The sequence below is a fragment of the Phyllopteryx taeniolatus genome, chromosome 5 (assembly GCF_024500385.1).
Source record: "Phyllopteryx taeniolatus isolate TA_2022b chromosome 5, UOR_Ptae_1.2, whole genome shotgun sequence".
NCBI lineage: Eukaryota > Metazoa > Chordata > Actinopteri > Syngnathiformes > Syngnathidae > Phyllopteryx > Phyllopteryx taeniolatus.
This window is the reverse complement of record NC_084506.1, coordinates 4,400,960-4,416,923: the sequence shown is the minus strand read 5'-3', so window position 1 is coordinate 4,416,923 and position 15,964 is coordinate 4,400,960. Positions and strand designations below refer to the sequence as shown.

The 15,964-nt window shown below is 45.9% G+C and overlaps 1 protein-coding gene across 11 annotated transcripts in view; it reads right to left on the bottom strand.

Moving 5' to 3' along the window:
- plcg2 (phospholipase C, gamma 2) overlaps nt 1–15,964 on the bottom strand; it is a 94,161-nt gene that overhangs the window by 57,738 nt on the left and 20,459 nt on the right. For 10 of the 11 annotated variants that reach the window (XR_009788407.1, XR_009788403.1, XR_009788408.1 and 7 more), the window contains exons 4-8: nt 11,914–12,007; nt 11,776–11,823; nt 11,555–11,639; nt 5,780–5,860; nt 5,669–5,709 (exon numbers count right to left, since the gene is read on the bottom strand). Coding sequence is in view for 3 of the 11 variants with exons in the window: in XM_061772422.1 (XP_061628406.1) it covers nt 5,669–5,709; nt 5,780–5,860; nt 11,555–11,639; nt 11,776–11,823; nt 11,914–12,007 (349 nt within the window). In the remaining 8 variants the exon portion in view is untranslated. The remainder of the gene's footprint in view (nt 1–5,668; nt 5,710–5,779; nt 5,861–11,554; nt 11,640–11,775; nt 11,824–11,913; nt 12,008–15,964) is intronic. The other variant, XM_061772421.1, reaches the window with a different exon arrangement.

Genomic DNA, 15,964 nt, shown 5'->3' with positions numbered 1-15,964 from the left:
TGTGTGTGTTGTCATCTTGGCCACTCCCTCCTCATGAGATAGCCACGCTTCCTTGTGCCGATGCCTGTTTGGTTGCCTGTGCCCGATCTAGTTGACTTGGTAGTCGTCTAAATTGATTGATGGGCGTGTCTGACGCCTTGGGCGGGCTCCACTGTCTATGAGCTCCATGGTGTCCAGGGGTAAATGGTGCATCTGGCTCGAAAGACCACAAATGTTGGAGAGACTAGGGTTGGACTGTATATGTGATTTGGCTCGATATAAGCATCCTCCGCTTGTCCCCGGGGTGTCGGTCAGAATACAGAGGCTATGAGACTGGAGTTTGGTCTAGGAGCTCTAATAACGTTGCAGGTACTGGTAGGGACAGTACAGGCTTTACAGTATGGCAGACCACACCCGCGGCGCCCATTAACACACATGGTCAAGGTTTGGCCGAGTGTAACGTGCCAAACTGACCACTCAAACTTATAGATAAGTGCGCCATTTCACACACAGTTCTCTATAGACTTCTTACGGAAAGAAACAACCAACATAAATTACAAAAGTGACATTTAAGGGACATCTAAGGGACATTTAAAAGATGCGCTGGTGGCTGTAAAACAGATTGGCGGCAAAGCCAAAAATAGCCACAGAAACTGGCCGTCCGCACAGCAACTCGATAAATGAACACAACACGAACTAATAAGACACCTAAATAATTACTAAATGGTGTACTCAATATTATTCAGGGACGCAAACGAACACAGCACACTGTTCAAGTCAGATGGCAGCGCAACAAGTCCAGCTGCTGTAAATGCTCCAACACAGACGTACCCAGAATGCGTTACGACTTAAAGTAAGAGGAAGATCTTGGAGCTCAACTCACTCTTGAACAAACGATAATATTTGGAACCTTTCTAACACGCAGTGTAGCTGAACGCACCTTGTGCACTCACCACCAGCGATGTACTATAAACATGAATTGCTGCAGCGGCCACACTGAATCGGTTGACAGATACAGTGTTTATGATAAACGAAGACGCCGAGTATGACGACTGAACATACTGTATACATGCCTTTGTTAGAAATTACTGGCTGCACGCTTACACAACATGCATACGCTTTTATTTGATACATCCCATTACAGATGTGCATCCAAATATCCTTATAAACATAATTGCATTACATTTACTCGCACCGACACAACAAACGCAGACCATATCAACATAGGGTGCATTGGGAAGTTCACTTCGCAACCCGCAACCTTCGGTAGCTAAGAGCGTTGGTAGTGTGTGTGCCACTCGATATAAGTAAAACTGACACATTCAATATGGCGGATGTACTGATGCATCCCTAGCATTAGCCAACACGTTCAGTAGTAAAGTTATAGAAAGTGGATCTCGAGGCGCGACGGGCGCATCGGACTGAATTTCCGAACGGACCCCAAACACTACGCTGAAGCTGGGATTGGTCGGCGACTGCATGACGTCACGACGGGAAGCAGTTTTGGCCATAAAACAAGCGGACAAGAACTTCTGCGGTCTCTTTTCCATGGCCGTTATTCTGAACCAAGTGGAGGAGAGCCCACCGCTGAACTTTCACCAACCTTAGTTTGACTTTTCATCCTGCCTAATCATTGATGTTTTACCTCGACCAGAATAGAAGAACCGGCAATAGGGGTACGGCCGGCAGGTTATACCCGGGCCGGGACTTTTCTTTGTTCTCTTTTCCTAACTTCTAACAAATGGTGCTGTGATCCGGATTCTGAAGAGGTACAGAATCCAGGTCACAGCACCGGGGAGACGAGCTGAGACATCCGAAACTGCAGCAAAATAAAGGTAAGTCGAAAGCTTTTTTCTAAACTTCTGCCAGATAGTCTCGCCTCACTCTGTTCCGGTGCTGTTTAAATTTAAGTGGCCCAAACTAAATTACAAGTCAGGGTACGTTTTTAAGAATTGAAAAGGTTGGAAAAGGTGTGTTTGTATGTATGTATGAAAAACACGTTAACCCTCAGGTTAAAGTCCCTGGCGGGATACCGGCGTGTTCCCGCCTAAAAGGGTTTAAAATCCTTAGATTCAGCCAGCACGCGAATCTATAACATTGGCAAATTATAAAAGGTTGAGATTCCCAAAGGGGTTCAAATACCGGTCCCGCCTGTGTGGAGTTTGCATGTTTCCCGCGTGCCTGTGTGGGTTTTCTCCAGGTACTCCGGTTTCCGCCAACATCCCAAAAACATGAATGGTAGGTTAATTGAAGACTCTAAATTGCCTGTAGGTGTGAATGTGAGTGTGAATGGTTGTTTGTTTCTATGTGCCCTGCGATTGGCTGGCGACCGGTTCAGGGTGTGCTCTGCCTCCCACCCGAGGATGGGTCCAATTTCCGGAGACCTCACTTCCAGGGACATCAAAACTTCCGGGTTTCCGGTGATGTCGGTGAAAGTGTCATTTTAATAATAGGATATACATCCATCAGTTTTTTGTAACTAAGTGCTGTCCAACTAATCTTTGCGCCCAAGAATATGCTTCATGAGTTGCAGGCAGCAGTCCTGTGCAGAAAATCTTCAACAGATGTCATTTTCCCAAATGGTAAAGTCCACTGTTGCATGCTGCAGGTGGCTGCGGAGGAGGGTCTGGTTGAGACTGAGATTGGTGCTGTGATGTGGTGAGGTGAGTTAACCAATTTCAACGGGTTTTCACTAAGCACGCATGCTGACAAATGGGTACCGTGGATTCTTAATCTCCGGTCAAACACGCCACCATACGACCCTACCCACTGCACATATAATTACTGAATGCAAGAAGTAAGATCACATATAACTGAGGAATATGGAAATGAATGGTGGTCTGCTGTAACTGAGCGATGGGCCGTTACAGGACACACCTGAGGAGGACTTTAGGAGTCTCTTTCATCTTGATGTGTCTGAAGATAAAGGTAGGGTGAGTACTGTGCTTTTGCAGCACAGTCCTCAAGGGAGGAAAATCCTTTTTTACAACTCTGGATTGTGTTGAGCCTGCTAAAAAAGGCCAGAAAGTATGCGCAAGTGTCAGCAAGTGCGAAAGCCCTGACTGGCACATAACAACAGGGGGCGACATACACATACATATCAATCATGTGGTAACGTCATTCCTGAACAGCAAAAGATTCACGCTCTCACCCAAAAAACTCACGGAGATACTAAGACAAGCCAACCTACGTTTCCCAGCAAATGTACAAGCTAACCTAGCGGGCTTACTAGGGGACCATGACGACACGGTACACAATTGCAAAGTAGCCATGGAAGAAGAATTTGTACAATCAGAGTATAAAGCACACCACAGGAAAACCAAGACATGACATTGTTTATAGACGGGCACAGTCATCTTCACCGAAACACGGGACATGTAGTCGCGTCATGTGCAATCACGACACCAAATATAGGAGAAGAGAATGTGTTTTCAATCCTTCAAGCAGAAAAACTACCACTACCATACTCGGCAGAACTCCATGCGGTCCACCGGGCATGTCAACCTATACATAGACTCGACCTATGTCTGCAGGGCACAGCTTGTAGACACAGCTGCATGGCAAATAAGTGATTTTACTGACCACTACAGGCACACTAGTGATACAACACCACTTGCTCCTCGAATTGGCAGAATCTGTAAAATTACATCATGCAGTCTCACTCATTCATTCCAAAGCGGACACATTTGAAGCACATGGTAATGGCAGGGCTGGCTGAGCAGCCAAGCAGGCTGGGAGGTGCGCTTTTGTCTCCCTTCTCCCACCCATACAGATGTACAGTGTGTCGGACCTGGACATTGCCAAACAGTTGTCTATTTTGCTGCCTGTGGACCCCATGGCTGGGAGTCCCGCGAGGTGTCCCGGATGAGTATAAATGAATTGACCAAATTGCAGCAGGTTTCGAGTCTATTTTCTTATGGATAACCCCCAACAAAAACATAGATCGAATAAACTACATACATTATAATGTTCAAAGGTTAACAAATTTTACACGTGATGGCTTTGAGGTGGTGCATGCCCAAATGGCTAAGACCTCGTTAGAGGCCTATCAGAACAGACCGGCACTCGACTCCATATTGGCAGAAAGAGGAGGCGTGTGCTCCATGTTTGGTGAAAGCTGCTGCACATTCATTCCCAATAATACGGCCCCAGACGGGAGCTTCACCAAAACACTTAACGGTCTGAGGGCCTTATCTCATGAACTTAAAGAACAATAAGTAATAACTGATCCGTCTCATGATCTACTGGAAAGATGGTTTGGCAAATGGAAAGGGATAATATGTAGTTTGTTAATCTCAATTGGCACTATACTTGGGATTTTTGTGTTTTGCGGTTGTTGTTGTATTCCTTTCATTAATGCGCTGATCATCAGATGCATCGACCGAGCTGGAACTGGAGCTGGATCAGGATATCATCTTTGGACCTGACGTTTTCTTTGTCCTCTTTTCCTCACCTCGAAAAACCTTCATATGTCGGGGGAGATACCGGGGTTCAGCCGTCATACTCGGTGTCTTCGGCAGAAAGAAAGGTCCGTGTTGCAACCTTACACATCACGGGAGCTCACCTTGCATTTCACTAAGAAATGCTACCACACTTTCGCCATTTTCCGTCTTTTGCGCTTGCATTTTTCTTATCAATTCAGCTTTGCCCTTCCAGCACCAGCAACCAAGCTTCGCTTCAATTCGGCCTTTTCGGTGACGACATAATCGAGTTGTCATGTCCGTCGAGCACACCAAACAATCTGTAATCACGCAGTTTTTTCAGTGTGTTTTAAAATGTGAATTTTGACCCATAAATAGCGATGCGAGACCGTATAATTCGAGTCTTGAGAAGTCAAGGATAATAGTTTGTTCAACTATTATTCAGTTTATTTTGAATGGGGGACTGGTAACAAAAATGCTTTGTATATCTCAACATTATTCAAAATTAAGACAATTTGCAATTTTAGAATTTTAGCAAGAAACCTTGCTTTCGCGGGCTACATAAAATGATGTGGCGGGCCGAATCTTGATTTTGACACCTGTGTCCTAGTGTGTGTTGTATAAGCCACCTCCTCTATGTCCTAGTGTGCATTCTAGTGTGCATTCATAGCTCTCAGGCCCGGGGCCAGATCTGGTCCGCCACATCATTTTATGTGGATTGCGAAAGCAAAGTTTCTAAAATACAAAAATTATAAATTGTCTTCACTTTTAATAAAGTTGAGCCATTGCAAGCATTTTTTGTTACCAATCCCCCTTTCAAAATAAACTGAATAATAGTTGAACAAACTATTATCCTTGACTTCTCCTGACTCGAATTATGCCAATCAAAATATACTGAACAATAGTTGAACAAACTATGATCCCGCACTTCTGATTTCAAAACTAGTTATCCATCAATAGGTTGTGTATATCGAATAATATATGAGGCGATCATACATTTACAGTATATGTGTTCAGAGTCATAATGGACCTCCGAGGGAAACCTTAACTTCAAAGTGGCCCACTAGAAAAAATAGTTAGACACCCCTGTACTAGGAAATCACAATGTCCAATCACTGGTGATCTATCTATGGAATTGGCCCATGGGCTACTCGTGTGGTCCTTGCGAGCAGGTGCCAGCAGGTACCAAGTTGTTGACCCCTGGTTTAGATGTGTTTAGCTGTGAAGATCCAGTCTCACTGGAATTGGAAGACGGACAACAGACTCACCCCAAAATAAAAGAGCAATCCTTTTTGAATTCTTCAAGGATCTAAGTGAAATTAAAATATTGCATAAATATACATCATTCAACAAATTAGTCATTAAGTTATGCTGCTTACCTCATTTTGTTCAAACATTATCAGGTTGTACAATTTATGAAACTGCTCGAAGTCCAAACGATCATGTTTTGCTCCCACCTCCTGTGAAAGGAGAGCATCGATAAGCACTAATGATTGTACAGTATAGTTTAGGAGTCATCCATCCATTTTCTATACCACTTATCCTCATTGGGATGGCAGGTGTGCTGAAGCCTATTTGGGTAGGCTACACCCTGGAATGGTCTCCACCCAATAGTAGGGCACATATCCACAATTCTTCAAATTCACATCTAAGGACAATTTAGAGTCTTCAGTTAACCTAAGAAACATGTTTTTTGGAATGTGGGAGGAAGCCAGAGTATTTGGAGAAAACCCACGCAACCATGAGGACAAAATTCAAACCCCACACAGGAAGGCCGGAGCCCAGATTTAAATAAAATTTTAAATACATTTGCTAACCACCTCCAACGGTGCCACTATGAGAGGAGCAAATATGTAAATTGTATAAATGTTACAAATCTTTACAGTTTCTGACCTTTAGGGATAAGATATTGATTCATTATGGTTTTATAAATTAGTTACCAAATATTTAGATATTTCTGAACTTGTAATGATCAAAAGAAATAAAACAGCTACAGTACTTGCTAATGATAGTCAATAACATCCCTCCCATTTCTTCAGCATACACCAGCGATGGAAACTGGAGTCACGGGGCTCTATTTTCATGACTAGCGGTGCGGGTGGTTGTAATCTCGCATACACGCGCAGCCGTGTGCCCTCCCCCCTCCTCCTGTCTGCCCAGTCTGCAAGGAGTCGGGCTAGACCCGGTTTTGGTACTTTAGTTCACCAAAATATCACATCCTCCAGGTGGAAGCTTTATTTTATCCATCCATTTTCTCCACCGCTTATCCTCACTAGGTCGCTGGTATGCTGGAGCCTATCCCAGCTAACTGCGGGTGGTAGTCGGGGTGCACCATAAACTGTTTGTCAGCCCATCGCAGGGTACATATAAACAAATAACCATGCGCTCTCACATTCACACCTACGTACAATTTAGAGTCTTCAATCAACCTAGAATGCACGTTTTTGAGATGTGGGAGGAAACCAGAGTACCAGGAGAAAACCAACGCAAGCACGGGGAGAACATGCAAACTCCACACAGGTGAGGCCGGATTTGAACCCGGGTCCTCACACCTGTGAGGTGTATGTGCTAATCAGTCGGTCACCGTGCCACAATCAATACATATAAGGTAAAAATAAAAAACATAATTTTTCCATGTAAGCCTATCTCCTGCATCCTCCTCTCGAACACCAACTGCCCTCATGTCTTCCCTCATGACATCCATCAACCTTCTCTTTGGTCTTCCTCTAGCTCTCTTGCCTGGCAGCTCCATCCTCATCATCCTTCTACCAATATACTCACGGTTTCTCCTCTGGACGTGTCCAAACCATCGAAGGCTGCTGTCTCTAACTTTGTCTCCAAAACATCTAACATTGGCTGTCCCTCTGATGAGCTTATTTCTAATTTTATCCAACCTGGTCACTCCGAGAGCGAACCTCAACATCTTCATTTCCGGCACCTGCAGCTCTGCTTCCTGTTGTCTCTTCAGTGCCACTGTCTCTAATCCGTACATCATGCTTGCCTCACCACTGTTTTATAAACTTTGCCCTTCATCCGAGCAGAGACTCTTCTGTCAAATAACACACCTGACACCTTCCTCCACCCGTTCCAACCTGCTTGGACCCGTTTCTTCACTTCCTGACCACACTCACTATTGCTCTGGACGGTTGACCCCAAGTATTTAAAGTCCCCCACCCTTGCTATCTCTTCTCCCTGTAGCCTCACTCTTCCCCCACCACCCCTCTCATTCATGCACATATATTAGGTCTTACTTTAGCTAATCTTCATTCCAGTGCATTCCTCCATCTTTCTAACTGTTCCTCCACCTGCTCTCTGCAGATCACAATGTCATCTGCAAACATCGTGGTCCACAGTCTAACCTCATCTGTCAGCCTATCCATCACCACTGCAAACAGGAAGGGGCGCAGGGTTGATCTCTGATGCAGTCCCACCTCCACCTGAAATTCGTCTGTCACACCTACAGCACACCTCACCACTGTTCTGCTGCCCTCGTACTTACTGTATTATTCTAACATACTTCTCTGCCACTCCAGACTTCAGCATGCAGTACCACAGTTCCTCTCTGGGTACTCTGTCATAGGCTTTCTCTAGATCTACAAAGACACGATATAGCTCCTTCTGACCTTCTCTGCACTTCAACATCCTCAAGGCAAATAATGCATCTGTGGTACACTTTGTAGGCATGAAACCATACTGTTGACAAGAGATGAGAAGAAACATAGCAGGGTACAGCAAAAGAGACTCAGCGTGGCAGTTGAGTTAAAGACGGAGAAACATAATTTTGAACAAACGTAACCGCTAAAATGTCTCAGCTGTTAAGATTTGTTAAATTAAAATATGTATGTCCACATTGAGAGGAGCATCGATGTGAGACTGGTGAGGGGGACAGCAACCTTGCTGTAGTCACGGGAGAACCGATGGTAGAAATGAGCGAATCTTAGGAATCGTTGCAGTTCCCCTCTCGAATGTGGATGAGATTATATGCGTTGCGTAGATCCAATTTAGTGAACATTTGATCGTCGCAGAGGGGTTCGAAGGATGGGTCAAGGGGTGGCAGGGGGCTTTATTTTTTATTGTTATATCGTTGAGACCACAGAAGTCTTTCCTGTCGACCAAAAAGAATCCGGCCCCCAGTGTAAAAGTGGAGGACCGGATGTGTCCGGAGGCAAGGGAGTCACGGATATACTCCTCCATAGCTTTCTTTTCTGGACGGGACAGGTTAAACAGGTGGCTAGAGGAAGAGCGGCACCGGCGTGGTCACTTTCTGTCCAGTGGTATCCAATTGATAATTTCTGTGGTCCACCTTTTGTCAGCTCTTCAGGCAACATGGCCAGCCCATTTCCATTTAAGGTAGCTGTAGTTGTTCAGCATTGTAGGAGAATAAAATGATGTCGTCTGCAAAACAAAGATGGCTCAAATAAGCGCCGTTAATTTTTAGTCCTCCTTTTTCCCAATTGAGCTTTTTAAATATTTCTTCAAGGCAAGCTGTAAGTAGCTTCGGAGAGAGGGTATCGCCTTGCCTGACACCTTTTCCTAAACTTATTCGCACTCTTTCATCATCAATTTGTATTGAACCTGAAGAATCGTTGTATATTGATTGTAGAATGTTGCTATAGGTCGGGAACTTTGGTACTGCATGCGGAGGTCTGAAGTGGCAGAGAAGTATGTTAGAATAACACAGGACATGTATGAGGGCAGCAGAACAGTGGTGAGGTCTGCCGTAGGTGTGACAGGAGTTTAAGGTGGAGGTGGGACTGCATCAGGGGTCAGCCCTGAGGCCTTTCCTGTTTACAGTGTTGATGGATAGGCTGACAGATGAGGTTAGACTGGACTCCCCATGGACCATGATGTTTGCAGATGACATTGTGATCTGCAGTGAGCAGGTGGAGGAACAGTTAGAAAGATGGAGGCATGCACTGGAAAGCAGAGGAATGAAGATTAGCCAAAGTAAGACAGAATATATGTGCATGAATGAGAGGGGTGGAGGGGGAAGAGTGAGGCTACAGGGAGAAGAGATAGGTTGGAGGACTTTAAATAATTGGGGTCAACAGTCCAGAGCAATGGTGAGTGTAGTAAGGAAGTGAAGAAAAGGGTCCAAGCAGGTTGGAATGGGTGGAGGAAGGTGTCAGGTGTGTTATGTGACAGAAGAGTCCCTGCTAAGACGAAAGGCAAAGTTTATTAAACAGTGGTGAGGCCAGTCATGATGTAAGGATTAGAGACAGTGGCACTGAAAAGTCAACAGGAAGCAGAGCTGGAGGTGGCGGAAATGAAGATGCTGAGGTTCGCTCTCGGAGTGACCAGGTTGGATAAAATTAGAAATGAGCTCAAAGGGACAGCCAAGGTTAGATGTTTTGGAGAGAAAGTTAGAGAGAGCAGACTTCGATGGTTTGGATACATCCAGAGGAGAGAGAGTGAGTATACTGGTAGAAGGGTGATGAGGTTGGAGCTGCAAGGCAAGAGAGTTCGAGGAAGACCAAAGAGAAGGTTGGATGTTGTGAGGGAAGACATGAGGGCAGTTGGTGTTGGAGAGGAGGATGCAGGAGATGGAAAACATGGCGGCGTGGTGGAAGAAGTCAACTTCTGGAAAAGGATGACACGCTGATTCACCATTTACAAAATGAACAATCACCTTTTTTCACATTCGTACCACACTTTCTACTACAACACATACTCTGTATATACCATACAAATACATACTCCATTCAAAAGTGTGAGGTGCCTAAACCTGTCCGACTTCCAACTTGTTGGCATTTCTTTCTCTCATAATTGACATGACAGCTGATATTCACCCTCCAACCTATATCGCTCTGATCTCTAATCCAAAGCGACTTGATCTGTCTTGATCTGTAGCCTGCAGTTCCTCTGCAAGGCGTGGGTAGCGCCTTGTGCCTATTTTCACCCTCTCTCTTTCCAGCACTAATCACCTCCTCGCCTGTGCAGATGGTTTCAATCAGCACTCATCAACAGCCTGCATTTAAGCCTGGCAGTTCCAGTGTTCCAGCGCCAGAGTATTCTCGCTCCTACGCGGTACACTGGCAGACTCATTGCTCATGATAGTAAGAAAAGATTCTCTGATACCCGTGCTCATACTTACTCCCTGTTGTTCCTCCTCCTCCACTGCCCTCCTGTGTCTTCTGCCACGACGCTCGCTCCAGCCGCATTGCCAAGTTCACTCACCTGCTCACGTGCCAGTCTCCCGCACATTCCCTGCTCCCACGGACCACCATCACGCCTTTGAATTCCTGACCTCGCACTTCTCCCAAATAAACCCCTTCCAACTGCTTCCTCAGTCTCAGTCTGCTTATGGTTCTAGTCCAATACCGTTTGGTACAAACCGTGACAGTAACACTGCCATGTTCTGGCACCTGTTCGTCATTACGGTTATGTACAGTTATAACAAGCTGTTACAGTTATGAAACAGCTACAGTTATGACAAGCTGGGCGAGAGACCCTATTCCATGCCTACCCCTTTGAAAAACATAATATATATATATATATATATATATATATATATCCATCCATCCATTTTCTGAGCCGCTTCTCCTCACTAGGGTCGCGGGCGCGCTGGAGCCAATCCCAGCTGTCATCGGGCAGGAGGCGGGGTACACCCTGAACTGGTTGCCAGCCAATCGCAGGGCACATCGAAACAAACAACCATTCGCACTCGCAGTCATGCCTACGGGCAATTTAGAGTCTCCAATTAATGCATGTTTTTGGGATGTGGGAGGAAACCGGAGTGCCCGGAGAAAACCCATGCAGGCACGGGGAGAACATGCAAACTCCACACAGGCGGGGACGGGGATTGAACCCCGCACCTCAGAACTGTGAGGCTGACGCTCTAACCAGTCGGCCACCGTGCCGCCTATATATATATATATATATATAATATATATATATATATATATATATATATATATATATATATATATATAATATATATATATATATATATATATATATAATATATATATATATATATATATATATATATATATATATATATATATATAGATATATATATATATATATATATATAGATATATATATATATAACTGTCGGTGGCAGTAAATGGTTGAATTACAATTGACGAATTTCAATGTCCACTGCAGTGAATGAGTTAAGATTAAAGACTAACGAAAAAAAGAAAGAGTACCATGAATTTGTCTTTCAGAGAGCGAGCACTGGGGGGCTTGTAGTTGAGCAAAGGAAGAAGAGTCTTTAGCTCCTTCATGGATATGCTGTAAGGATCACATGAAAGTTCATAAAAACTAAATGTACAGTCAAATGCTACTGGCTACTCTTTATATCACGACATTATGACTGAGTAACCAGATAACTCAAGTAAATAAAGGGTCTGTAGAGAAGGAAGTGTACCTGTTTGTCTTTGTCTGGTTAACTGAATACATCTTCTTCCTGAGCCAGCTTGAACCAAAATGAAATTACTTGATGAGCCTGCACTGTATCCTATTTACACATAGATTACTGTATCATTATAGGTGTGTGTATGATTACCTCTCAATAAGAACTGGAGTAGGAGCAGTCAGTGTTTCTTGAATTAACATTTCAAGTCCAATCAGCCATTTACATGCCTCTTCCACAGAATCAGCTAGGAAAAAAAAGCATAATTAATAACCAGATTTATTAACAGTAGTGGTTGGAAAGGGAGGACATGCTTCCTAAACAAAGCCGCATAAACACATTTGGGAATCTTTGGATTACACCACAACTTCAACTGTCATTACACAAAAATCTATATTTTCACACATTTCCGGTAGTATATTAATTTGTCTTTATTACTTATTGAGGAGTTTCTAAAATGAAACAAAGATCAAAACAGATCAGTTGAGTTTGGGCCGTGCCATACAGTGGGACAACGTAGTGATTGAGCTCCGGTTATCAGTCTTAATTTTTGTATTCATTCAATAGTTTTATCCACTGAAACAATAGCTCACTTTAATAATGAAGGGGAATTTAAAAAAAAGAAAGGAGGATACGGACTGCGGACTAACACTTATCGAGAGACCAAGGGGGAAGCTGAGGAAAGCAAAATCTCAAAATGAAAAGATGGAGTCGAAAAAGAAAGCAAAAGCTCAACAATCCGCGACGTGATGAAGTTGTGGTGTGCTCCAATTCACTCTTAACACACCTGAGAGCACAGGATCATTTTATAGGATAATCTTATAAAACATAAAATAGTCTGGCACTTGACACCCTTGGTTGGGAAAGGGCAAAATCGGAAAAAAACCAGCCCGATTGTCTTTGTGTGTGCCTTGCCTAAGACACTGTAAGACAATGGCATATTACACATTTCAGGATCCCGTTAACAGGAATGTGACTTGGGGGGTCCGAAACTGGCCCTTTTATCTATAACAGTGCTACTCCAGCAGCAAAGGGCCTGCGGAAACAAGGATTAAAGGAGGACAGAAAAGAAAAGGGGATGAGGGGTGAAGACCACAGCGGAACAATAGTGAGACAGTCTAGATTTTTGAACAGAAGTAACATTACAACAATTATATGTAGATTGGGGGGTGGGGGGGCACCCGGTGAGGACATGCAATAACTAAATAAGAGAACAAGATAAGAGAGGACAGAAAAGGGCAGGACAGGATCTGGGAAAATGAGCAAGGCAGTGTTACTGTCGAGTGGTGCGGTGGGATTCTTTTTTAGTGTCTAAACATCTGTAAGAACACCCCCCGAGCCCCACCGCCCCCATCACCCCCGGAGAGCATGTGGGCCTCAGCCACCAACAGGTGCCAGCCACCACCCAAAAAAAACGGTCATAGACCACCAAAGCGAGCCCAAGCTCGTCGTGAGTAGGGTTTGGCATCGAGAATCGAGAACCGACCGGAACCAACGCCCCAGCCCTCCTGGAACCGCCCAAACCCCAAAACTCCGACCCCCAGCCCCGACGCCCACAGTCCGCCCACCCCGAAGAAGAAGTGTCGAAAACCAACGAAGAAGCAGTGAAAACCAACAAAGAAAAACGTGCATGAATACGCACCCGTACCAAACGGTGGCGGCGAACAAAAGCGCGCCACAACCCCGCCAAAATCAATGACTGGTCGCACCAGCCGCGCGAAGGAGGCCCACCACGCCCAGAGCGCCAGCCCACACCGCACGGAGCCCCAACGAAGCCAACTCCCAGTCAACCGGGAGAGTGAAACAACAAAACACGTCCATGCCAACACCGAGACAGCCAACAAGGCGGCCGCACCCGACGGTCCTCAGCACCCACTCCAGTCTCCAAACCAACACAAGCGCCAACGAAAAAAAAAAGCTCAACCTCGAGCCACAACCCCACCGCAGCAACCCCACACCACAATTAACCGGGACAAAACCCACACAAACGCCATCCCACAACACCAACCCCACGTCCCACCGGTGAAAATCGGGAAAGGAACCAGCGCCCCACAGCACCAGCTCCATCCGTCAAAAAAAAATTAATAAAAAATGCCGAGCCCCGGCACGCACCCACCAAAACAAAAGGCCACAAGCTCAAAACAGGAAGCCAAAACAAGCACAAACACACCCGATGCGATGAAACAGCCCCAAACAACCACTTCAAAAACGCTACATTCAACCCCCAGCCGAAACATTAATCAATGAATACAAAGTCAATCAGGCCACCTCCACACACCCTGGCCCCCAACCCACAGGTCCAACACCTATACTGGCCACAAAGAACCCCGAGCCAAATGCCCACCCGAGTCCACGCCGCGGGCCGCCAAGAAAACGGACTCTTATTGAGTCCGGTGCAGATGATAACCTTATTCATGATGCATGAGCACATCAGATCCAACTCCCTATCCAACCACTTCCGTCTTCCAAGAAAGTCACAGCCCTAGATGGGCGGGTACCCGAAGAATATCATGATCTCTCCCCAGTGTTCAATAAAGATCTGGCCATTTCTCTACCCCTCACCGCCCTTACGACTGTGCAATAAATCTTCTGCCGGGAGCATCTCTTCCCTCCAGCTGTCTCTTCAACCTCTCCTGCCCTGAGAAAAAGGAGATGGAGGACTATATCTGTGATTCTCTGGCTTCTGGACTTAGTCACCCTACCTCGTCTCCAGTAGGGGCCGTTTTTTTCTTTGTCAAGAAGATATCACTCTCCGCCCCTGCATAGACTACCGTGGACTCAATGACATCACTGTAAAAAATAAATCACCACTACCCCTCATCGACCCATAATTTGAGTCCCTATGTGACGCCCAGATATTCACCAAATTGGACCTACGAAATGCCTACTACCTCATCCGTATTCGATAGGGGGACGAATAGAAAACTGCGTTCAATACCCCCCTTGGACACTTCGAATACGTCACTGGAACCACATCCTGGCAAAATCCAAGCAATCAGTAACTGGCCCACTCCCACCACACGCAAAGAAGTACAACGTTTCCTCGGATTCGCCAATTTCTACCGCCGCGTCATCCGCAATTACAGCAAGGTCGCAATTCCCCTCACTCGCCTTACATCCACCACCTCCCCGTTTCAGTGGACCCCGGCATCATCTCAAGCTTTCGACCAACTCAATACCCTTTTCACCAGTGCTCCCATCCTACGTCACCCCGACCCCTCCCTCCTGTTTGTGGTGGAGGTTGACGCCTCGGACACTGGGGCAGGGGCCATTCTCTTGCAGCAGGACCCCTCTTCTCAAAAACGTCATCCCTGTGCCTTCTTTTCCCGTCGCTGATCCCCCGCCGAACAGAATTACGACATCAGCAACCGAGAGCTGTTGGCCATCATCTGGGCATTAGAGGAATGGACGCACTGGTTGGAGGGGACGGATTTATCGATTATGATCTGGACTGACCACAAGAACCTTGCCTACCTCCGTACCGCCAAACGCCTTAACCCCCGACAAGCTCGCTGGGACCTCTTCTTGAGCAGATTTAATTTCTGCCTCTCCTTTCGTCCTGGATCCCACAATAGCTAAGCCGACGCCCTGTCAGGAATTTACTCACCCCCTCCAGCCCTGCAGAACCATAATTCATTCTCCCTTCCTCGTGCTTCGTTGGAGCGGCCACTTTGGAAGATCGAACAGGTGGTTAAAGGTCTCAAAAGACTCACCTGGAGCCCAAGACCGGACCTCCAAACCGTCTGTTCCTACCTGATTCCACACGCTCTGAGGTCTTTCAGTGGGCCCACAACTCCAAGCTCACCTATCATCCCGGCATCACATACACCATTCATTTCATCCAGCAGCACTTCTGGTTGCCCAGCCTAGTGAAAGACACCCGGGAGTTCGTCCAAGCCTGCTCCATCTGCGCCCAAGAAAAGTCTTCACACCTGCCCCCAGCTGGTCTGCTGCGTCCCTTGCCCATTCCAAGCCGCCCTTGGTCCCACATCGCTCTGAACAGCCTACCCCCCTCTGAAGGTAACTCGATCATTCTCACTATTCTCGATCGCTTTTCCAAATATGTGCATTACGTACCCCTCGCCAAACTACCATCTGCCTTTGAAACTGCTAACCTTCTTGTCCAACATGTCTTTAAACTCCACGGAATCCCCATCGATATAGTCTCTGACCGAGGACCTCAATTCTCCTCCCTTGTCTGGAA